Source organism: Hemiscyllium ocellatum, chromosome 39, assembly GCF_020745735.1.
Source record: "Hemiscyllium ocellatum isolate sHemOce1 chromosome 39, sHemOce1.pat.X.cur, whole genome shotgun sequence".
Classification (NCBI taxonomy): Eukaryota; Metazoa; Chordata; class Chondrichthyes; order Orectolobiformes; family Hemiscylliidae; genus Hemiscyllium; species Hemiscyllium ocellatum.
The window spans coordinates 38,676,262-38,700,850 of record NC_083439.1 but is presented as its reverse complement, the minus strand read 5'-3'; the positions used below and the strand labels follow the sequence as shown (position 1 = coordinate 38,700,850).

At 44.9% G+C, this 24,589-nt stretch overlaps 1 protein-coding gene across 2 annotated transcripts in view; it reads left to right on the top strand.

Moving 5' to 3' along the window:
* Positions 1-24,589, top strand: part of adamts17 (ADAM metallopeptidase with thrombospondin type 1 motif, 17) — a 692,427-nt gene that overhangs the window by 228,961 nt on the left and 438,877 nt on the right. For both annotated transcript variants that reach the window (XM_060853375.1, XM_060853373.1), the window contains exon 8: positions 4,380-4,485. In XM_060853375.1, the coding sequence (XP_060709358.1) occupies positions 4,380-4,485 (106 nt within the window). The remainder of the gene's footprint in view (positions 1-4,379; positions 4,486-24,589) is intronic.

Here is a 24,589-nt window from a genome sequence, read left to right as displayed (position 1 = left end):
GTTGCAGTGGGGCCCAGCCCATCTCCATGATAGATTTGAAATCTGTTTTCCCTGGTTCATTTAACATTGACAAATTAGGCATTGCTAGACCACGAATGGTTGGTAGTGAACAGCTACTATACTTCAGTGCTATTTAGTTATAGAGTGATAGTCATACAGTCATACAGCATGGAAACAGACCCTTCGGTCCCATCAGTCCATGCCAAGCATAATCCAAAATAAACTAGTCCCACCTGCCCGTGCTTGGCCCATATCCTTCTTTAAAAAAAACTAGGAGAAAGTGAAGACTGCAGATGCTGGAGATCAGAGCTTAAAACTGGAAAAATGCAGCATGTCAGGCAGCATCAAATGAGCTGAAGAAGGGCTTATGCCCGAAGCGTCGATTCTCCTGCTCCTTTGCTGCCTGATCTGCTGCGCTTTTCCAGCAACACATTTTTCAGCCCATGTCCTTCTAAACCTTTCCTTTGTCACAAAGTTGTCTAGAGTACTCATGAAGTGGAAGACAGGAAGCTAGGGTTTGTTTGTTTCAATGAAAGGAGGACAGAGTGCATGATTCCTTTAATAGATAAAGTGCTTTTCAAAGCTTGGAGATTTTTAAATAAATGTGTCTGCTAGCAGTTGTAGATGCACAGACAATTCTAAAATGGAAACATGCAATAATTGGCTATGTGATTGGAAAACCTTAGGCTTGTTTTGTTGTTTTGGTAACTAGCTTGAATCAGCCAATTAATTTAAACCAAGCTTTGAGATACTGAAAACCTATGGTTTTGACTACAGGGAACCAATCTGATTGTCAGGAAATTACTGGTCATCAAGGATATATATTGAAAATTGAGGAAGAAAAACATCTCGCTACAACAGAAATCTCCCTGCTCCCCATAAATCACTCTTAGATAATATTCCTGACAGCAGAATTCAATGGAGAGGGGAAACATCCCTGACAGCAGGAGAAAGACTGGAGAGACAGTGGAGCATTTCGGAGGACACATTCTGTGTGAACTTTGAGAGACTAAGTTTTAATTTATTGTTTTGTTTTGTAAGTGTGTCTTGTATTTAATCGAACAGCATCTTATTAGAATCTTGTTTTAATTGGGAATAAGTGGTTAGAGAGGAATTGCTCAGTTTGATAGCTGTTCTGTTAATTTGTTCACTGTTGGAGTTAGATAAATAAATTGTTACTTGTTGATTGTAGAGTTAGTGAAAGGATTTCATTTCATTTAACTGCTCCTTTATAACAGATTGGGGACTGAGAGGTAGGTTATACCACTTGTCACAATTCTTTACAAGATTATGAGGCGAGGTGACGTGTGCTTCCCTGGGTGTTTTGGTTTTTAATTTTAAATATCACACACCAGGTTATAGCCAACAGGTTTATTTGGAAGGATTAGCTTACAGAGCTCCAAAAGCTTGTAGTTCCAAATAAACCTGTGGACTATAATTGGTGTTGTGTGATTTTTAACATTGTCCACCCGCGTCCAATACCGGCACCCCCGCGTCATGGTTTTTAATTATCAGAGGGTGTTGAACACCACTCCGTAACACTATTCATGTACTTTCAGTTCTCTGCTTCATTAGAAGTCGGAGAATCACAGCAGTCTACATCTCAGAAAAAGGCCCTTCAGTCTATCAATTCTGCACTGGTCAAAAATAAGCGCGTAAGTATTCTATTCTAATACTTGGTCCACAGTCTTGTATGTCTTGGCAACACAAGTGCAAATTTAAATACTACTTAAACATTTTCGGAGTTTCTGTCTTATCATCCTTATAGGCAGTGAATTCCAGATTTCTACCACTAAGTCAGCCAAGCTATGGGCCGAGTGCTGGAAATGAAATTGGTGTAGTTAGGTGGGTGTTTTTGACTGTTTTTGATGGGCAGAAGGGCCACTGTGGTAGCTGACTTTAAATAATGTGGAAGTGCTGGTGTTGGACTGGGGTGGACAAAGTTAGAAATCATACAACATCAGCTTATAGTCCAACAGGGTTATTTGGAAGCACTAACTTTCAGAGCGCCGCTTCTTTTTGTGTACCACCTAACAACCACCTGATCAAGGAGCAGAGCTCTGAAAGCTAGTGCTTTCAAATAAACCCTGTTGGACAATTACCTGATGTTATGTGATTTTTTTTAAATTTAAAAGTGTAGCCTGCGACCATCTTCCTCACTATCATTAACACTCCAATTATCGTGACATCTGCAAACTTAATAATTAAACTTTCTACAGTCACATTCAAGTCACATTATACGTAACAAAAAGCAAGGGTCCCAGCACCAATCCCTGTCATACATCGCTGGTCACAGGCTTCAAGTCACAAAAACAACCCTCCAATATCACACTTTTTCTCCTTTTTGCAAGCCTGTTTTGGATCCAGTTTGCTAACTTGCCTTGGATCCTATGGACTCTGACCTTTTGTAGCAGCCTGCCAAGTAGGACCTTGTCAAATGCTTCACTGAAGTTCATGTAAAACAACAGTAACTGCACGACACGTGATGCCTGCAAACAAGTAAAAGTATCTGAGAAAGAAGATCAAGGAGCAGTGTATTGATCAATGCAAGAATCATCTGAGCAAATCCTGTGATACTGTGACCACTGAATTGCCATCCAACTGTTCCCTCTTACCAGTTTTTTTCTTGTCTGTGTGTTTAGAAGGGGAGTTTTTAAAGGAGTTCGAGTCTTAACTAGTAAAGTTATATGTTGACAGTCCAATACTGTTTATCTGAGTTTAAAATCTAATTACTTCTATTAAGTAGTAATTTTTGTTAAGTGCAGAAAATTGATCCAGCAACCAGTGTCTAAAAGGTGAGTAAATTAGGGAATTTTGTGTACTTTTAAATTATCTTTAACTTTTGTGATGATTTTAACTCACTAACCCAGTGAGGTTTAAAATTTGAGCATGAAGGAGAATATGTTCCAAAGAAATGGAGTTTGGGAGGGTGGACAAGACGTTTGTGAAGTCCTGAGTACGGAGTCTCTAGACCTACACTCTAAAAGCAGCTTGGGGAACAGGCTGTACAATGAACCCTAAGGTTCCAAAAATAACGGTTCAACATCCCAAGAGTTATGACTACTGCTGTGTAAGGAAGTTTTGTCATATGTGGCATAAATATTATTGCCCATCGACTTGCCATGTGCTTTATTCTGGTGTTAAGTGGTAAGGCATAATTATGTGGATGCAGCTAGTGATCTCTTCCAGCATCACCTCTAGGCTTTCCATGGTATCATTCACCATTACCAAATAACTCCAGAACATAATATTGTTGAAAATAACCTTGCTTCAGATACAATGTTTTGGATCCTGCAGGTGAAATCAGACATGAATTCATCCATTGGTTTTTAAATAGATCCCTGTTCCTCCACTGACAATGGGTTTATACTTGTTTATGGTATGCCATGCATATTCTCTAATTGTTTACCTAAATTCCCAATGATTTCTGTCGGTTATAACATGAAGTGAGAGAATGTAATGCTGACTGCTTCTATTTCTCTGGGAGTTGTGGCTGGTTTTTTGCAATACTTATTGAAATAGAAGTGGAGCCTCTTTAAGGTACTCCTTCAGACATGACACTTATACATGCTGTCGTGTTAAAACATTGTTAGAGAATTTTTAGTTGGAGACGAAAATAATAGAAGATGGATGCTGAACTCTAAGAATTGACGTTAATGACTGCCATAAATCCTATTTAATTACCCTCAATTTTGTTCTTACTGGAAATATTAAAGATTACACATGTAATTAATGTTAACATGAAACGCGACAAAATTCAACCCAGAGCTGGATTTGCATCACAATAAACAATGTTGTTATGGACACAAACCCTTGTTCTGAAGAAGGGTCATTGGGCCCAAAAGATTAACTCTACTTTCTCTCCATAGTTGCTGCTAGACCTGCTGAGTTTTCTAGCAATTTCTGTTTGTATTTCTGATTTCCAGCATCCACAGTTCTTTGCTTTTCTTGTTGTCATAGTACTCTGCTATCTTTGCAAGCATGAGGCACAGCAACTTTGGGCCTTCCCCAAACTCTGGCTCAGCCCAGGCCACTCCTAACTCTGTCATGTCATTTGTCAAAACATCTAAGATAGCTTGTTTCTCTTCATATGAAGCTACCCTTCCATCACTACACGTGGAAGCAAAAAGTGATAATGTTTTACAAATACTATTGAGTTAAAAACTAAGCCAAAAATCTCAAGGAAGGAGATTTAGGAGATGACATAAGTATCAGAACTCTAGAGTGCAGCTGGCACAGAACTCTGTATTACAAATTGTGTGTCGAACCTGGCTCCTGTTCTTCAATCTTCCTGAGCAGGAAGTACAAAGCAGGCTTCATTTAAATTGATTTTTGCTTCCAGTTAATTAATCACTCTCCACTTTTGGATTCTTCCACAGGAATCGGCTACCTTGGTGGAGCATGCAGTGCAACTCGCAAGTGTGTACTTGCTGAAGATAACGGTCTCAATCTGGCCTTTACCATTGCCCATGAACTGGGCCACAAGTATGTTAGTACTGAAGCTCAATAAAACCTCAGTTATCAGCTTCAAGATTGGGAGCAGTCATGCATGTTAAAATGGAAAGATTGTTAATTTAAATATCTTTGAATTCCAAGATATATTTTACATATTTTCCAGAATGAGGATTGAGCTTTCACTCTAGATCTGATTGTGTCTGACAATAATCACAGTAGATGTGTCCAGAACAGTGTTACATGGCCTATGATGTGTGACAGAAACAATGTTATGTGGCTCATGGTCTATGATAGGAACAATGCTGTGCCTGTCTGAGGGACAGGATCTAAATATTTTTGGAAAGGCAAGGACTGATTAGGGATAATCAACATGGCTTTGTGCATGGGGAATTGTGTCTCACTAACTTGATTGAGTTTTTTGAAGAAATGACCAAGAAGATTGATGAGGGCAGAGTGGTTGACATCTATATGGCCTTTAACAAGGCATCTGATAAAGTTTCGCATGGTAGACTGATTAGCAAGGTTAGATCACATGGAATTCAGGGAGAGCTAGCTGCTTGGATACAAAATTGTCTTGAAGGTGGGAGACAGAGGGTTGTGGTGAAGGGTTGTTTTTTGGAGTTTAGGCCTGTGACCAGCGGTGTGCCACAAGGATCGGTGCTGGGTCCACTGCATTTTGACATTTATATAAATGATTTGGATATGAATGTAGGAGGAATGGTTAGTAAGATTGCAGATGACACCAAAATTGTTGGTGTAATGGATAATGAAGAAGGTTATTTCAGATGGGTCGATGATTTGAGGAGTGGCAGATGGAGTTTAATTTAGCTAAATGTGAGGTGCTACAGTTTGATAATGCAAATCAGGGCACTTAATGGTATGGTCCAGAGGAGTGTTAGTGAACAAAGAGATCTTGGGTGCAGAATCATAGTTCACAGGTAGGCAGGGTATTGAAGAAGGTGTTTGGTGTGCTTGCCTTTATTGGTCAGTCCATTGAGGGTAGGAGTTGGGAGGTTGTGTTGCTGCTGTACAGGATGTTTGTTTGGCTAGTTTTGGAATATTGCATTCACTTCTGGTCTCCCTGCTATAGGAAAGATGTTGTGAAACTTGAAAAGATGCAGAAAAGATTTACAAGAATGTTGCCAGTGTAGGGAGGGGCATTGAGCTATAGGAAGAGGCTGCGTAGGCTGGGACTATTCTCTTTGGAGAATTGGAGGTTGAGGACTGACTTTATAGAAGTTTATAAGATCATGAGGGGCATGGATAGGGTGAATAGGCAAGGTCTTTTTCTCAGGGTAGTTGTGATCAAAACTACAGGACAAAGATTTAAGGTGAGAGGGAAAAGATATAAAAGGGACCTGAGGGGCGACCTTTTCACTCTGAGTGTGATGTGTGTATGGAATGAGCTGCCAGAGGAAATGGTTGAAGCTGATACAATTACAACATTTAAAGGCATCTGGATGGGTATATGAATAGGAATGGGTTAGAGGGATATGAGCCAAGTGTTGGTAAATGGGACTAGATTAATTTAAGATATCTGGTTGTCTTGGACGAGTTGGACTAAGGGTCTGTTTCCATGTTGTACAGCTCTCTGACTTTCTGATTGGTCATTCCTTCACTTTTTTTAGATTAGATTCCCTACAGTGTGGAAACAGGCCCTTCAGCCCAACAAGTCCACACCGACTCTCTGAAGAGCAATCCACCCAGACCCATTCCCCTACCCCATATTTATCCCTGACTAACACACCTAATGCTACGGGCAATTTAGCATGGTCAATTCACCTAACCTGCACATCTTTAGACTGTGGGAGGAAATCGGAGCACCCGGAGGAAACCCACGCAGATGCACGGAGTTCGTGCAAACAAACTCACAGATAGTCGCCTGAGGTGGGAATCGAACCTGGGACCCTGGCGCGGTGAGGCAGCAGTGCTAACCACTGAGCCACTATGCTGCCTTTTTGAATCCAAATCCTGGAATGCGCTTCTGGACTACAGTGGTTCAGATGAAGTCAGCTCATCACCTTTTCAGGACATCTAATGAGGAGCAATAAATGCTAGCCTCCTTCACATCCTGAAAATGAGCTTTTAAGAAAAATCCAGGAGAATTCTTGTGTTCATTTGGAGTGTGGTGATTCCTTTAGTACATCTAGCCAGTTCTTCTGATGGTGAGTTAGAAATCAGAAAAATGCCAGGACCACGTGAAAAGGGATATGGTTATGGAAACTAGTCAAAACACCATTTGTTGGATGTAAACCAGTGGAGGAAGTAGCTGTTTCATTTGATTGTAGGCACAAAGAAGAATTTGCATAGCAAGTGCGTTTATTATTCTAGTGTCCTTGTCTTGTTTCCCCAAGTGATTTTAGTACAAATGCTGAGTTCACAGATGAAGACCAGCAAATGTGTAGGGAATACTTTTTTGGTAGTTTGATGAATATTTTAAGGACTGTAATAGCTTTGCACTTGTATGCACCTTATTGTTTCACATGAATGTGCAAGGAAGTCCATGACCATGGTTTGCATGTGAGAATTTGCATGTATGTATCTGTGTAAATGAGAGTGAGTGTGAGTTTACCTCTGTATCAGTGTGTGTGTCTGAGTACATGTTGATACTGCCACACCAAAATGTATATATTTTCAGTTCAAATGCAGGGACACAGACCCTGCTGTCTTTGGGGAAGGTATAGAATTGATTGCCAGAGGTGAAGTAATCTTTCACGATAGCAGGAGACGGTGGGAGAATTCACAATGAGATATACATCACAGTGGCTGATCTGGAATATTTTCAACAAAGTAGACAGCAGGAGAGAGGTTTTAAAACAAAGCAAACTTTTAAAGCAGGTGCTGTTGTGACTATCTATTTTCCAATGTAGTATATGTTCTTTTGAAGATTACATCTTGACTACAGTGGCTAGTGATTTTCCACATTTTATTTCAAGAAAATTACTTTTAATAATGTGAACAAGCATGTTGAAAATGATAATGGATTTGCAGTGGATAGTGTCCCAATGTGATTTTTCATGCACAAGTGAATCTGCTTTGGTAATGGTTGTTGACGATGTGGAACAGGGCCATTAAATGTGTCTGTTATTTGTCATATGATGTGGATGTGCTGGAGTTGGACGGGGAAATACAAAATCAGAAGTCATACGATATCAGGTTATACTCCAACAGGTTTATTTGAAATCACAAGTGTTCGGAGCACTGCTCCTTCATCAGGTGAATTCACTGTTGTTGTGTGACTTCATATATGTGATAATCTGCTCTCAGTTGAAAGGATGTTTATGCTCTATTTGTAGGATGGACCCACCACTATTTCTAATTACCTTAATACATCTGGATTGGTTTAGCATTTTGAAATGAATATTTATTAATATTTTAGAGTAATTTTTAAAATTAAATGATGAAATCCTTGGATTCCTTTGAATTTCTGTTTCAATCTATGTGGTGCCAGTGTCAGGATCATTTTTCATATCAAATCCTTTGTCTGTCTAACAGTTCTTCTCTCTCTTTGGACTCTATTTCCACCTATCATTTATTCTTTACCCCTCCCCTACCCTGTCTTCATCATAAAAAACTTTTTTCCAAGCTACTATGAATTTTGAAGAAGTGTCATTGGTCTCAAAATGTTTACTTTGCTTTCTCTCCACAGATACTGACTAATCTGCTGAGATTTACCAGCAGTTTCTCTTTTTGGTTCATTTTTCATGTCTAGCACCACAGGCCTGTTTTAGAGCTTGCCGTTTTAATGCGGTTTTTCTAGCTCTGTTTAAATCAAAACAATTGACCAGCTCATACTCTTGTTTTCTCAGTTATTTGGATTTGTATCAGCCCATTGTCTATAAACTGACCCAGCTAGTGATGGCAGCTGCAGAAATGACAAGTGTTGATGTGGAATGGTGAGGGGTTGGCTACTTAAAGTCTCAAAAATGAGTTCTACAGTTATGCAGTTTCTCCTTTTATATTTGCTGCATGACATTTGCACACTTTTTCTGCTTGGCAAGGACAAGTATATTTGATCGGGGGTTCCACCTAGTTACAAATGAGCAACCTTGCCCTTACTGTTGTGGACCAGGCCAGATCCCCTCAAAACATTTCAAGAAAGTAGCCTAGACTAACTTTGTTAGTTGTTTTAAGCAGGTTTAAGGTAGGTATTTCAGGAGTGAGGTAACTACTAAGTTTTAAACAAAACAGAATTTATTTGCAAGATTACCGAATATAACACAAACAAAAGAGAACAAAATATAAAATAACTTAGCCTATCTGAAACCCACCAGATTATTCCAACTTAATGATGCTGTTCCAAATACTTGCATCAATCCCCATAAACACCCCTTGGCAAAAAGGGAAAATTCAGACATAGGGTCTTACAAGAGAGAAATGTCAGAGAGATATGTTTTGGGATCACTGCTATTTGTTATTTTTATAAATGACTTGGTTGCAGGCATAGGTGGATGGGTTAGTAAGTTTGCAAATGACACTAAAGTCGCTGGAGTAGTGGACAGTGTGGAAGAACATTGCAGGTTGCAGAGGGACTTGGATAAACTGCAGAATTGGGCTGAGAGGTGGTAAATGGAGTTCAATGCAGCTAAATGTGAGGGGATGCACTTTAGGAAGAATAACAGGAAGGCAGAGTACTGGGTCAATGGAAAGATTCTTGGTAGTGTGGATGTGCAGAGGGATCTTGGAGTCCATGTATACATAGAGCCCTGAAAGTTGGCACCCAGGTTGATAGTGCTGTTAAGAAGGCATACAATAAGTTAGTTTTATTGGTACAGTGATTGAGTTCTAGAACCATAATGTAATGCTGCAACTATACAAACCGCTAGTGCAGCCACACTTGGAATATTGTATGCAGTTCTAGTTGCCCATCGCAGGAAGGATGTGGAAGCATTGGAAAAGGTGCAGAGGAGATATACCAGCATGTTGCCTGGTCTGGAGGGAAGGTCATATGAGGAAAGGCTGTGAAACTTGGGTCTGTTCTCATTGGAAAGAAGAAGGCTAAGAAAGGATTTGATAGAGACATACAAGATGATCAGAGGGTTAGATAGGGGACAGTGAAAGTCTTGTTCCTAGGATGATGACATCAGCTTGTATGAGGGGGCATAACTACAAATTGAGGGGTGACAGATTTAAGGTAGATGTCAGAGGCAGGTTCTTTACTCAAAGAGTGGTAAGGGCGTGGAATGCCCTGCTTGTCAATGTAGCCACATGAGGGAGATTTAAACAATCCTTGGATAAGCAAATAGATGATGATGGGATAGTGTAGGGGGATAGGCTTAGATTAGTTCACAGGTCGGCGCAACATCAAGGGCCGAATGGCCTGTTCTGTGCTGATTTGTTCTATGTTCTATATTCTAGATTCAGCTTGAAACACCTTCTTCCATGTAACTGTTTCTTTGATCAACAGTCTCAAAACTGTCTGACTGCTTTCTCTGAACAACCAGGCTGCTCATAGAACAGGCCCTTCGGCCCACACAGTTGTGCCGAGGATTATTCCTAATCTAAAGTAAAATAATCTAACCTATGCACCCCTCAATTCACTGCTATCCATGTGCATGTCCAGCAGTCGCATAAATGTCCCTATTGACTCTGCTTCCACTACCACCGCTGGCAATGTATTCCATGCATTCACAACTCTCTGCATAAAGAACTTTCCTCTGATGTCTCCTGTATACCTTCCTCGTAATACTTAAAAACTATGACCCCTTGTGCCAGTCAATCCTGCCCTGGGGAAAAGTCTCTGGCTGTTGACTCGATCCACGCCTCTCACTATCTTGTATACTTCGATCAGGTCACCTCTCTTCCTTCTCCTTTCCAGAGAGAAAGGTCCTAGCTTAGTCAACTTCTCTTCGGAAGATTGCCCTCCAATCCAGGCAACATCCTAGTGAACCTTCCTTGCAACCTCTCCAAAGCCTCCGTATCTTTCCTATAATAGGGCAACTAGAGCTGGACACAATATTTCAAGTGTGGTCTCACCAGGGTTTTGTAGAGCTGCAGCAAAACCTTGTGGCTTTTAAACGCGATCCCTCTGTTAATGAAAGCCAAAATACCATATGCTTTCTTAATAACTCTATTCACTTGGGTGGCAACTTTGAGGGATCTATGCACTTGAACACCAACATCCCTCTGTTCCTCCACACTGCCAAGAATCCTGTCTTTAATCCTGTATTCAGCATCAAGTTCGACAATCCAAAATGCATCACTTTGCATTTGTCCAGGTTGAACTCTATCTGCCACTTCTCAGCCCAGCTCTGCATCCTGCATATATCACTCTGCAGCCTGCAATAGCCTTCAATACTATCAATGACACCTCCAGCCTTTGTGTCATCAGGAAATTTACTAACCCACCCATCAACCTCCTCATCCAGGTCATTTATAAAAACTACAAAGAGCAGAGGCCCGAGAACAGAGCCCTGCGGGACCCCACTCAACACTGTCCTCCAGGCAGAATACTTTGCATCTACAACCACTCTCTGCCTTCTGTCAGCCAGCCAATTCTGAATCCAGATTGCCAAATCTCCCTGTATTCCATACCTCCTGATTTTATGAATGAGTGTACCATCAGGAACCTTATCAAATAGAGCCCTTATCAGGGAAAAGACTTTGTCTACTTATCCTATCCATGCCCCTCATAATTTTGTAAACCTGGAAAGGGTCACCCCTCAGCCTCTGATGCTCCAGTGAAAACAGCCCCAGCCTGTTCAGCCTCTCCCTGTAGTTCAAATCCTCCAACCCTGGCAACATCCTTGTAAATCTTTTCTGAACCCTTTCAAATTTCACAACATCTTTCCAATAGGAAGGAGACCAGAATTGCATGCAATATTCCAACAGTGACCTAACCAATGTCCTCTACAGCCATAACATGACCAGCCAACTCCCGTACTCAATACTCTGACCAATAAAAGAGAGCATACCAAACGCTTCTTCACTATCCTATCTACGTGCGACTCCTCTTTCAAGGAGCTATGAACCTGCACTCCAAGGTCTTTTTGTTCAGCAACACTCCGTAGGACTTTACCATTAAATGTAGAAGTCCTGTTAAGATTTGATTTCCCAAAATGCAGCACCTCGCAAGAATCTGAATTAAACTCCATCTGCCACTTCTCAGCCCATTGGCCCATCTGGTCAAGATCCTGTTGTAATCTGAGGTAACCTTCTTCACTGTCCACTACACCTCCAATTTTGTTGTCATCTGCAAACTTACTAACTGTACCTCTAATGTTTGCAACCAAATCATTTATATTTCCCTCTCCACCCAGCATTCAGGAGACACCACTCCCTTCGCGACTCCCTCGTCAGGTCCACACCCCCCACTAACCCAACCTCCACTCCCGACACCTTTCCCTGCAACCGCAAGAATTGCAAAACTTGCACCCACACCTCCCCCTTCACCTCCCTCCAAGGCCCCAATGGATCCTTTCATATCCATCGCAAATTCACCTGCACCTCCACACGCGTCATTTACTGTATCTGCTGCACCCGATGTGATCTCCTCTACATTGGGGAGACAGGCGCCTACTTTTGGAATGTTTTAGATAACACCACTGGGACACCCGCACCAACCAACCCAACCGTCCCATGGCTGAACGCTTTAACTCCCCCCCACACTCCGCCAAGGACATGCAGTTCCTTGGCCGCCTCCATTGCCAGACCCTGGCCGCACGATGCCTGGAGGAAGAGTGCCTCATCTTCCGCCTAGGAAGCCTCCAACCACACGGGATGAATGTAGATTTCTCCAGCTTCCTCATTCCCCCCCCCTTCCCCCCCTTTATCTCAGTCCCAACCCTCGGATTCAGCACTACCCTCTTGACCTACAATCATCTTCCCAACCTCTCCGTCCCCACCCCTCTCCGGCCTATCACCCTCACCTCCCTCCTTCCACCTATTGTATTCCCAGCGCCCCTCTCCCTACCTTTTATTTCAGCCCACTTGGCAAACCAGCCTCATTCCTGAAGAAGGGCTTATGTCCGAAACATCAATTCCCCTGCTCCTCGGATGCTGACTGGCCTGCTGTGTTTTTCCAGCACCACATTTTTTAACTCTGGTACTCCAGTATCTGCAGTCCTCACTTTCTCCAAATCATTTATGTAAATGACAAAAAGTAGAGGACCCAGCACCGATCCTTGTGGCACTCCACTGGTCACAGGCTTCCGGTCTAAAATAACAACCCACCACCACCACCCTCTGTCTTCTACCTTTGAGTCAGTTCTGTATCCAAATGGCTAGTTCTCCCTGTATTCCATGAGATCTCCCTTGCTAATCTGTCTCCCATGGGGAACCTTGTCAAACGCCTTACTGAAGTCCATATAGATCACATCTAGCACTCTGCCCTCATCAATCCTCTTTGTTACTTCTTCAAAAAACTCAATCAAGTTTGTGAGACATGATTTCACACGCACAAAGCCATGTTGACTATCCATAATCAGTCCTTGCCTTTCCAAAAACATGTACATCCTGTCCCTCAGGATTCCATCCAATAACTTGCCCACTACTGACGTCAGGCTCACTGGTCTATAGTTCCCTGGCTTGTCCTTACCACCCTTCTTAAACAGTGGCACCACATTATCCGACCTCCATCTTCTGGCACCTCACCTGTGACTATCGGTGATACAAATATCTTAGCAAGAGGCCCAGCAATCACTCCTCTGGCTTCCCACAGAGTTGTGAGATACACTTTAACTGGACCATCTCCGACACCTCCCTCCCCTCCCTGGACCTCTCCATCTCCATTAATGACGACCGACTTGACAATGACATTTTTTACAAACCCACCGACTCCCACAGCTACCTGAATTACATCTCTTCCTATCCTACCTCCGCCAATTCCTCCACCTCCACCGTATCTGCTCCCAGGAGGACCAGTTCCACCACAGAACACACCAGATGGCCTCCTCCTTTAGAGACCTCAATTTCCCTTCCCACGTGGTTAAAGATGCCTTCCAATGCATCTCGTCCATATCCCGCACCTCCACCCTCCAACCGTAACAAGGACAGAACGCCCCTGGTGCTCACCTTCCACCCTACCAACCTTTGCGTAAACCAAATCATCCGCCGACATTTCCGCCACCTCCAAAAAGACCTCACCACCAGGGATATATTTCCCTCCCCACCCCTTTCCGCCTTCCGCAAAGACTGTTCCCTCTGTGACTACCTGGTCAGGTCCATGCCCCCCTGCAACCCACCCTCCCATCCTGACACCTTCCCCTGTCACCGCAGGAACTGTAAAATCCGCGCCCACATCTCTTCCCTCACCTCTATGCAAGGCCCTAAAGGAGCCTTCCACATCCATCAAAGTTTTACCTGCGCATCCACTAATATCATTTATTGTATCCGTTACTCCCGATGCGGTCTCCTATACATTGGGGAGACTGGGCGCCTCCTATCAGAGCGCTTTAGGGAACATCTCCGGGACACCTGCACCAATCATCCACACCGCCCTGTGGCCCAACATTTCGACTCCCCCTCCCACTCTGCCGAGGACATGGAGGTCCTGGGCCTCCTTCACCGCTGGTTCCTCACCACCAGACGCCTGGAGGAGGAACACCTCATCTTCCGCCTCGGAACACTTCAACCCCAGGGCATCAATGTGGACTTCAACAGTTTCCTCGTTTCCCCTACCCCCACCTCACCCTAGTTCCAAACTTCCAGCTCAGCACTGTCCCCATGACTTGTCCAGACTTGTCCTACCTGCCTATCTCCTTTTCCACCTATCCACTCCACCCTCTCCTCCCTGACTTATCACCTTCATCCCTTCCCCCACTCACCTATTGTACTCTATGCTACTTTCTCCCCACCCCCACCCTCCTCTAGCTTATCTCTCCATGCTTCAGGCTCACTGCCTTTATTCCTGATGAAGGGCTTTTGCCCGAAATGTCGATTTCGCTGCTCCTTGGATGCTGCCTGAACTGCTGTGCTCTTCCAGCACCACTAATCCAGAATCTGGTTTCCAGCATCTGCAGTCATTGTTTTAACCTTGTTGAAGGAGCAGCATCATCCCATTATGACACCTGATGTGGGTTTTGACAGTGTTCACATGTTCGAGATGAGCTGACTTATTGCAGGTCAGGACAGAATGTTGGATTTTCTTGGCCTTCAGAAACTGGACTATAAAAATCCATTGGTCTGAAAATTGTGCTTGCAATATGACTGTCCAATTCTTGCTGATTATTTTCACTCCTCAGTTTTGGTATCATCATTATGAACATGTTATGCACTTTCCCCAATACCTCTACAACATCTTTATAACATGGAGATCAGAATAATGCATAGCAATCTAATATGGTCTAACCAAATTCTCTACAAGTTGAATGGAGTTTCTCTTCTCATGGACCGAAACGTTTTGTTCATTTATTATCTTGTACTAATATGTTTTGTGATATTTGGGTTTGTGCCTCAGGTCCCTTTGCTGCTCAACCAACATTCACATCCTTGCTTTCAAAGCGCTAGCTTTCGCTTTTACCTATGTTGAAATTCATGCGTCGTTCAGAAGTGGATTGTGCATTTTATTTGGTATCTTGTCACAGCTTTCTTCAGTAATACCATTATTGCAAAATAATGAAATTGTACTTCCAATTTCAGAGTATAAAGTATTTATCTAAATGATGAATACGGTGGTCCCAGCAAAATCTACTTCCACCTTTTACTGGCCTGAGTATCTAGCTTTAACTCCTACTTTCTGTTTTCCGTTTTGTAATTTGTAATCTATTCTGCAATGAGTACCCTTTTTTCAAATGTTCTGACTATATAGGACCTTATTGAAAAGCTTTTGGAAATCTAAATAAATCCTTTCCGTCCTTGTATTTCAGCATGTTGTCTCTGACCCTAACTCTGGCTTACTGTGACCCTGCCCCTTTTCCATTCATTCGATGTGCCGTTATGTTCCAAGATTCTGTCGCTAGACTCTCGGCCTTAACACCACTTTATAAAGTTGACTATGTGCCTCTTCAACCTTCTTCATATATGTCTCATTTCTCACTTACAGTTCTGTAATCTCACTGAAGGATATCTGTCTTCCAATTATTGATGTACAAATTTGAATCGTCAGAAGTCAAGAATTAATAGGAATTTTGAATTTTGCTAAGATTTACTTTATTCACACAATGTGTTTATCACCTCTAACTGAAGCTAATGATTAAGTCTTTAGTTAGGTTTGCAGAGTTACACAGAGTAGCTGCTACTTCATGAAGATTGCCAAGGGGAAGGGTTTCTTCTCAGTAAATAGAGAGGCCATCTTTGTGGATAAGAGCATGAAATACAGAAACGAGTGTTCAGCTTTTACAGATCATAGTTAAAACATCAGATGGAGTATTTTTTGTATAGTTCTGTGTATCATACTTCAGGAAGAATGCCAAAGCTCTGGAGAAAATATAAGGGATATTACAAGGATCATGCTAGAAATTACGCACCTCAGTTATGTGGGAAGTTTGATGAAGCTGGAATTATTCTTATAACAAGATTAAAGGAAGACATAATAAGGATTTTAACATTCTGTTCGAGCAAATAGAGAGGAGTTATTTCCTCCACCATATGATTCAGCAACCATAAATTTTAAAGAATTGACAGAAGAACTAACTGGGAAACAAAGAAAAATTATTCCACACAAGTCTATGATCTGGATTGGAAACCAATTCCAAGTTACATGGAAAAGGCAACCATAAATATACTTGAAGGGTACAGATTTGCAGGATTTTGAGAAAAGGGCTGGGGTTTGTGTCAAATTTGGACAGTGTTTTCAAAGACTCTGCATAGATATGATAACTGAATGGCTTCATTCTGTGCTGCAAGATAATGATGCTATGGCTAAATGTGCTGTTATAATGACATCTTGCATTGTTTAGGCTTGATTAGACTAGATTAAAGATGCTATAACTGATGTGGTTATGATGATTAAAGGAATTGATAGGGTGGATGGAGTGAAAACTATTCCCTCAGTTGTTCAGAAGAAGTGGCTATAGATTTAACTGTGTGCTGTGGTGCTGAGGGGTGATATTAGGAAGTACATCCTCACATTAATGACCATGAAAATCTCAAACTGTCTGCCCCCACCCAGAAAAAAATTGTTGAGGCTGGGAGACATTTGACAGTTTGAAAACGGTGGTAGGTGGATTTTTGCTGGTTAGGTCATTAGTCAGATATGGAACCAAGGAATTGAGCTACAGATCATCTATCATTTATTTGAATAGCCAGACAGACATTTGAAGCGTAATGATCACCTTGGTTGTTACGTTCAACAAAACATTCTGTGTTGTCACATGTAACTGGAAAGCACCTTCTAAACTGTAGGCAGCAGTGAAGATGGACAATCCGTCATTCTATAATATCGAGCATCAGCAGACCATATCAGTTGGGTTGCCTTTCCCATGACAGATAATGCAAGTTCTCTTTCAAATACATCTGGTTTGGTTTTGTATAGAACAACCACAGAAGGAGCTTCAATGTGTTTTAGCCAACAGACTGTGTTTATTCTACCATTTATTTTAAACTGGGGACCTTTTATTTTATGAAGCTGACATACAATTTGATCTGGAAGCAGTTACTTTAAAATAAATCAGTATCCAAACTATGTCAGAACATAGTGGGAGATGTTCAAAGGAGAGAGAGAGAGAGAGGCCATGAGCAAATATGCTTTCACAGAGTAAAAGGGTGGGACATCCTGTTTTGGAGCAACTGCCAGCCCTTCCCTAGATATGAAAGAGTGTACAGATTAGAATGAGAGAAGAAAGCCAAACTTGTGTCAGATGCTGAGAGCTCAGTACGACAGAAATCCTCGGATTTCAGACAGTGAAATTAAAAAGGAAATTAGCAAAGCAAGATGTAGGTATGAAAAAGTCTAGGCAAGTGTAATAAAGGAAAGCCCAAAGATACTTCATAAACACGTTAAAGAACGATAGGATAACTACGGAAAGCTATGGACAAACTAGAAAACTAAAAGATAATGTGTATGGAGGCAGTGATGTAGACATTAAAATGAAGGATGGAGTAAGTATTGTATGTCTGACTAACTTGTAATAATGTCTTTGAGAAAGTTATAAGGAAAGTCGAAATGGTAGTGCATTTGATGTGGTCAACTTGGTCAGAAAAATTTAAACCATGGAAGTGTCGAGTTGGTTTAAAAGTTGCGGTCAGTGATGGGAAACAAAGGATGGCTCAGTGGTTAGTACTGCTGCTTCACTTCACAGTGCCAGGGACTGGGTTTGATTCCAGCCTCGGACAACTGTCTGTGTGGAGTTGATATGTTCTCCTCGTGTCTGTGTGGGTTTCCACCAGCTGTTCTGATTTCCTTTCACAGTCCAAAGATGTGCAGGTTAGGTGAATTGGCTATGCTAAGTTGCCCATAGCACCCAGGTATATGTAGGTTTGTTGGATTAGTCGTGGGAAATGCAGGAACCGGGAAGCGGGTGCTTTTCAGAGGATTGGTGGCCTCTTTCTGCATTTTTGAGATTCTATGATTTATTCTCTGATCAGGGTACTTTGTGACTGGAAGGCTTCCAGCTGGTCTGCAAGTCTTCTTGTGATATATATCCTTGATTTGAATTTAGGTACAAGAGACATTAGTAAGAAGCTTGCAAAATGGACTGTGCTCTTAATACTGAAGAAGGAAGCTGTAGACTATAGGAAAATGTTGTGGACTGCAAAGTGGAAAAGGGATAAGTAGAATTCAATCTGAATAAGAATAAGGCAATGAATTTGTGGAGAGTAAAAGTAGTGAGAAAATATTTTATAAATTGTAGGACAGTAAGATGTCTAGAGGAACTAAGGGATTTTGGAGTATGTATGCAGTGATATCTGAAGGTAGTAGGAGAGGTACATAAAGTTACTAAGAAGGCATACAGTATAGTTACCCCGCAGATCTATAAAATGGATGAACACTTGTGTGAGACTGCATGGAACACCAGTGGACCACAACTAGAGTACAGTATGAAGTTCTGGTTACCACATTATGGGGAAGATGTGATTGCACTAGAGAAGGTGCAGAAGAGATTTACAGGGTCGTTGCCAGGAATGAGAAAAGATCGGACCAGCGGGCACTGGAACAGGAAGAAGCTGAGGAGATTTAATTGAGGTATATAAGTTGTGACTGGCTAAAATGAAGTTAGAGTAGAAAAGAACAGCCCTTACACGATGGAGTGCAATGAAAAGTTCGTAATGTTGCGTTTCGTTACTGTCTTACGTTCAGGGTTCCTAGGTACAGATACTTCAAGTATTGTCACTGAATTGAAATAGTAGAAAAAATAAATTGCCTAGCATGTAAATACAGTGATTCAAAGTTCAGAATAAGAATAAAAAGTGTCCTTGCAATACACACGTCACAGTCCATCTGTACTGAGTCCATGCAGGAGTTTTTCTTCTTCACCCAAACTCCCACACGCAGAGCGGGGAGCAGAGCGAGCACAAGCCGGGTCCAGAAGCGGGGAGCAGAGCGAGCACAGGCCAGGTCCAGGAGCGGGGAGCAGAGCGATCACAGGCCGGGTCCTGGAGCGGGGAGCAGAGCGATCACAGGCCGGGTCCTGGAGTGGGGAGCAGAGCGAGCACAGGCCGGGTCCAGGAGAGGGGAGCAGAGCGATCACAGGCTGGGTCCTGGAGTGGGGAGCAGAGCGAGCACAGGCCGGGTCCAGGAGCGGGTAGCAGAGCGAGCGCAGGCTGGGTCTTTGAGCGGGGAGCAGAGCGATCACAGGCTGGATCCTGGAGTGGGGAGCAGAGTGAGCACAGGCCGGGTCCAGGAGGGGGGAGCACAGCGAGCACACGCCGGGTCCTGGAGGGGGGAGAAGAGCGATCACAGGCCGGGTCCTGGAGTGGGGAGCAGAGCGAGCACAGGCTGGGTCCAGGAGAGGGGAGCAGAGCGATCACAGGCTGGGTCCTGGAGCGGACAGCAGAGCGAGCACAGGCCGAGTCCTGGAGGGGGGAGCAGAGTGAGCACAGGCCGGGTCCAGGGGCGGGGAGCAGAGTGAGCGCAGGCCGGGTCCTTGAGCGGGGAGCAGAGCGATCACAGGCTGGATCCTGGAGTGGGGAGCAGAGTGAGCACAGACCGGGTCCTGGAGGGGGAGAAGAGCGAGCACAGGCTGGGTCCTGGAGGGGGATGCAGAGCGAGCACAGGCCGGGCCCTGGAGGGGGGAGCAGAGCGAGCACAGGCCGGATCTTGGACGGGAATGCAGAGCGAGCACAGGCTGGGTACTGGAGGAAAGGGCAGAGTGAGCACAGCCTGGTCCTGGAGGTAGGAGCAGATCGAGCACATGCCGGGTCCTAGAGCGGGGAGCAGAGCGAGCACAGCCCGTCTCCTGGAGCGGGGAGCAGAGCGAGCACAGCCCATCTCCTGGAGCGGGGAGCAGAGCGAGCACAGCCCATCTCCTGGAGCGGGGAGCAGAGCGAGCACAGCCCGTCTCCTGGAGCGGGGAGCAGAGCGAGCACATGCCAGGTCCTAGAGCGGGGAGCAGAGCGAGCATAGCCCGGGTCCTGGAGCGGGGAGCAGAGTGAGCACAGGCTGTGTCCTGGAGTGGGGAGCCGAGCGAGCACAGGCCGGGTCCTGGAGGGGGGAGCAGAGTAAGCACAGGCCAGGTCCTGGAGGGGAATGCAGGGCGAGCACAGGCTGGGCACTGGAGGGGGATGCAGAGCAAGCACAGGCCAGGTCCTGGAGCTAGGAGCAGAGCAAGCACAGCCCGTCTCCTGGAGCGGGGAGCAGAGCGAGTACAGCCCGTCTCCTGGAGCGGGAAGCAGAGTGAGCACAGGCCGGGTCCTGGAGATAGGAGCAGAGTGAGCACAGCCTGGATCCTGGAGCGGGGAGCAGCGCGAGCATAGCCCATGTCCTGGAGCGGGGAGCAGAGTGAGCACAGGCTGTGTCCTGGAGGTAGGAGCAGAGCTAGCACAGGCCGGGTCCTGGAGGGGGAGAGCAGAGCGAACACAGGCTGGGTCCTGGAGGGGGGAGCAGTGTGAGCACAGGCCGGGTCCTGGAGCGGGACACAGAACGAGCACTGGCCGGGTCCTGGATATAAGAGCAGAGCAAGCACAGGCTGGAACCTGGAGCAGGGAGCAAAGCGAGCACAGGCTGGGTCCTGGAAGGGGGAGAAGAACGAGCACAGGCTGGGTCCTGGATTGGGAACAGAATGAGCACAGGCCACGTCCTGGTGTGGGGAGCAGAGCGAGCACAGGCCGGTCCTGGAAGTGTGTCATGGCTGGAGTCAAGAGCAGAAAGGAGAGGCCTTTCCATGTCCTGATCTTGCGCCTGGATCTCTTCCTCTTGTCTAGTCTTCTTCCCGTCCTGCCCGCACTTGCTTCGCTCCCCATCCCAGGTTCTGGTCGCAACTTGGTTCCAGGACTTGCCCTGTGCTTGCTCTGCTCCCACTCTGGGACCCAGCCTGTGCTCACTCTGCTCCCTGCTCTGGGACTGAGCCCGCTCTCGATCTGCTTCCCACTCAGGGACTGAGCCTGCTCTCGATCTGCTCCTCACTCCCGGACTGAGCCCGCTCCCGATCTGATCCCCACTCCGGGACTGAGCCCGCTCCCGATCTGATCCTCACTCCGGGACTGAGCCCGCTCTCGACCTGCTCCTCACTCCCGGACTGAGCCCGCTCTCGATCTGATCCCCACTCCGGGACTGAGCCCGCTCTCGATCTGCTCCTCACTCCGGGACTGAGCCCGCTCTCGATCTGCTCCTCACTCCCAGACTGAGCCCGCTCTCGATCTGATCCCCACTCCGGGACTGAGCCCGCTCTCGATCTGCTCCTCACTCCAGGACTGAGCCCGCTCTCGATGTGCTCCTCACTCCGGGACTGAGCCCGCTCTCGATCTGCTCCTCACTCCCAGACTGAGCCCGCTCTCGATCTGATCCCCACTCCGGGACTGAGCCCGCTCTCGACCTGCTCCTCACTCCCGGACTGAGCCCGCTCTCGATCTGATCCCCACTCCAGGACTGAGCCCGCTCTCGATCTGCTCCTCACTCCGGGACTGAGCCCGCTCTCGATCTGCTCCTCACTCCCGGACTGAGCCCGCTCTCGATCTGATCCCCACTCCGGGACTGAGCCCGCTCTCGATCTGCTCCTCACTCCGGGACTGAGCCCGCTCTCGATGTGCTCCTCACTCCGGGACTGAGCCCGCTCTCGATCTGCTCCTCACTCCCAGACTGAGCCCGCTCTCGATCTGATCCCCACTCCGGGAATGAGCCCGCTCTCGATCTGCTCCTCACTCCCAGACTGAGCCCGCTCTCGATCTGCTCCTCACTCCCGGACTGAGCCCGCTCTCGATCTGCTCCTCGCTCCGGGACTGAGCCCGCTCTCCATCTGTTCCCCACTCCTGGACCCAGCCTGCTCTCGATCTGCTCCTCACTCCGGGACTGAGCCCGCTCTAGATCTGCTCCTCACTCTGGGACCCATCCCGCTCTCGATCTGCTTCCTGCTCCCGGACCTGACCTACACTCACTCTGGTGTCCACACCGTGCAGGAGTTGGAAAGGGAAAGAAAAACTGCTGCAAGGAAGAAAGAGAAAGGAAAAGGAACTGGAGAGCACAGCAGCTCCGACTGGAGCGTCTTACTCTGTCATCATTCATTAGGATATATAAAGCTTCAGCAATGCTGTGTCTGAGCTCCTGACCTCTGGCTTGTCCACTTCAGTCTGCTTGTTTTGTGTTTTTACTTTTGCTGTTTTGTTTTGCTGGCCTTTGTTTTTCTTTTCTTTCCTCTTTAAATCCCTTTTCGGTGTCTTCAGCAGGGCCAGAGAGGGCCTGGCCTCATGAGCAAGAATTGGCTCCTTGAGGGGAACAAGCCCTTGAGTGTGGTCCCAATGGCAAGGGCTGGCACCAGAGCATGGCAGGTTTGCTGCTGGGACCACTAGTGCAGGACGTAAGGTGGCTGTCTGGCTCTCTACAAAGTTAACAATCGCACAACACCAGGTTATAGTCCAACTGGTTTAATTGGAAGCACACTAGCTTTCGGAGCGCCGCTCCATCCTCAGATGATCGTCTGATGAAGGAGCTGCCCTTCGAAAGCTAGTGTGCTTCCAATTAAACCTGTTGGACTATAACCTGGTGTTGTGTGATTGTTAACTTTGTACACCCCAGTCCAACACCAGCATCTCCAAATCATGGCTTTCTTTAGTTGGCCCCAGAATCAGGACATTGAACTTTAGCTGTGGCAATGCGATAGGCCTGAATCGGCACAGTTTTGGAGTGGTGTTTGCCTTGGCAGTGGCGTGCTAGGCCCAATGTGGGACACTTGGCAGAGAAGCAGCAATGGCAGTGGTAGTCTCAGAGCAGAACTCCTGGGGAAGACTATGATGCAGAGGCAGTGGTGGTCCCGGAGCTGGTGTGGAGACCCTCTCCACCCGCTACTGTTGAGCAGAGCAGAAGAAGGGAGAAAGAACTCTCTTTTTAGTAATTTTTTAGTTAAATCTTAAAATCTTCTGTAACTCAAAATGGTGCTGGAGTGGGGTGACATATTACATTTTCACTGTATTTAATTGTGAAATACAAGTGACAATAAATCAATTCAGTCATTGAGAAGGACCTTTTTAGTCTGTCAGTAAGCAAGCCAATAACCAGAAATCATAGATTTAAAGTTGAAGCATGGAGGGGAGTTGAATTTTTTTCCCCAACAAGAGGGTGATGAGGATCAGGATTTTACTGTCTAAAGGGTGGTAGACATTGAATCACCTCATCACTTTGCTAATACAAAATGGCACTTGAATTATGCTAAATAGTTTTACTACTTCTGACGCAGACACAATAGATCTTCTGAGTTGTAAATTTTCTTTACTTATATGTTTTCATTCAAGCACTTACATTATCAGAATGGCTGTCGGCTTCCTTAAATTGCACACTCAGAACTCCCTCATAATTTGCACTACGAAAACTCCATTATCTGGTTGAGTGAGATTGGCTGGGGTAAATATTTTCCACGATACCAGGAGAATGTCTCTGTTTTTCTTTAAAGACATGTCATGGGATCTTTTACATTCAGTTAAGATGACAGGCACATCCTTTGATTAAAGTATTATCCAAAATATGTGTCTGCAACAAACCCCTCAGTGCAGCACTGGATTAGGTACAGATTCTTTGGTGTAGTTCTGACCGAGAAATAACAGTGCCACCCGCTGATCCATGGGCTGCCATATAACATTAGGATTTAGCAGTTCCAATGTCTGAAATATTGCAAATTGGCAGGATAATGGCAATACGTTGTGTGCTGCACACTACCCAGTTGACGGATGAGAATGAGGAATATGAATACTTTGAGGCATAGTAGCTGCTGCTAGAAGTGGAACTAGGTGTGACATGCATTTAATCAAGCATTTTCTTTCCCTTGAGACTTGCACAGGCAGTTGCTCCATCCAGAAGGACAGAATATGAATAACAATGAGATGTTTTGCAGTATTGCCCTTCGTAACTCTGTTAAAACAATCTGTTCATTGAGGCAGTGCATCTGATGCCACCAGATGGGGCTAAAGCAGAAAGAATGCGTTGGTAAGATTTTAACTCAATCATCCCTACCCATTTTACTCATTGGTTGCTGTTCAAACAGTGTTTTGTTCAGTTGTGCAATTAAAGAAAAAAATTAGAAACAATGTTGCTTGAATGTAAGCCTTATATTATTGCCATGACAAACAGCTTCTGGTGCCAATGTTAGTAAAATCAATAGGGGAAAAACCCCAACTCTTTGTGTGAAAACTTGCAACTCTTGAAAAACTTAAGGTGAAGGAGCTTATGAGAATTCAGTTATACCATCATTACCCTATAATTGTACCTTTAGTTGGGAGATTCGAATTTCCAAGTTAGTGGGCAAGTGAGTCAGCCGGACAGTCTCTGCCAGTGTTGAGGACAACAGCTGATCCTTGTATTTCTAAGTGTTGTTCGTTATAGAATCAAATGTTCCTCTTGTATAAGGAGGCTATTGTGCCCTCTATGTCTGTGCTAGACTCTGCATGATCCTTATCTGGATAGATTAAAATTGAAATGATTTTGCATCAATTATTAGCTTGAGCATGATCTTGCATTATAAGGTGCATTCAACACAGCCCAAAGGAGAAATCTTGAGTATTTTGGGCAATGTAAACAAAAGCAGTCAGACCTTCTGGATCAGAGTGGGGACATTGCCATAACTGAGCTTTCTGGAGTAGTTAAGTGTAGATTCTCTTCAAAGTGAAACTCGTT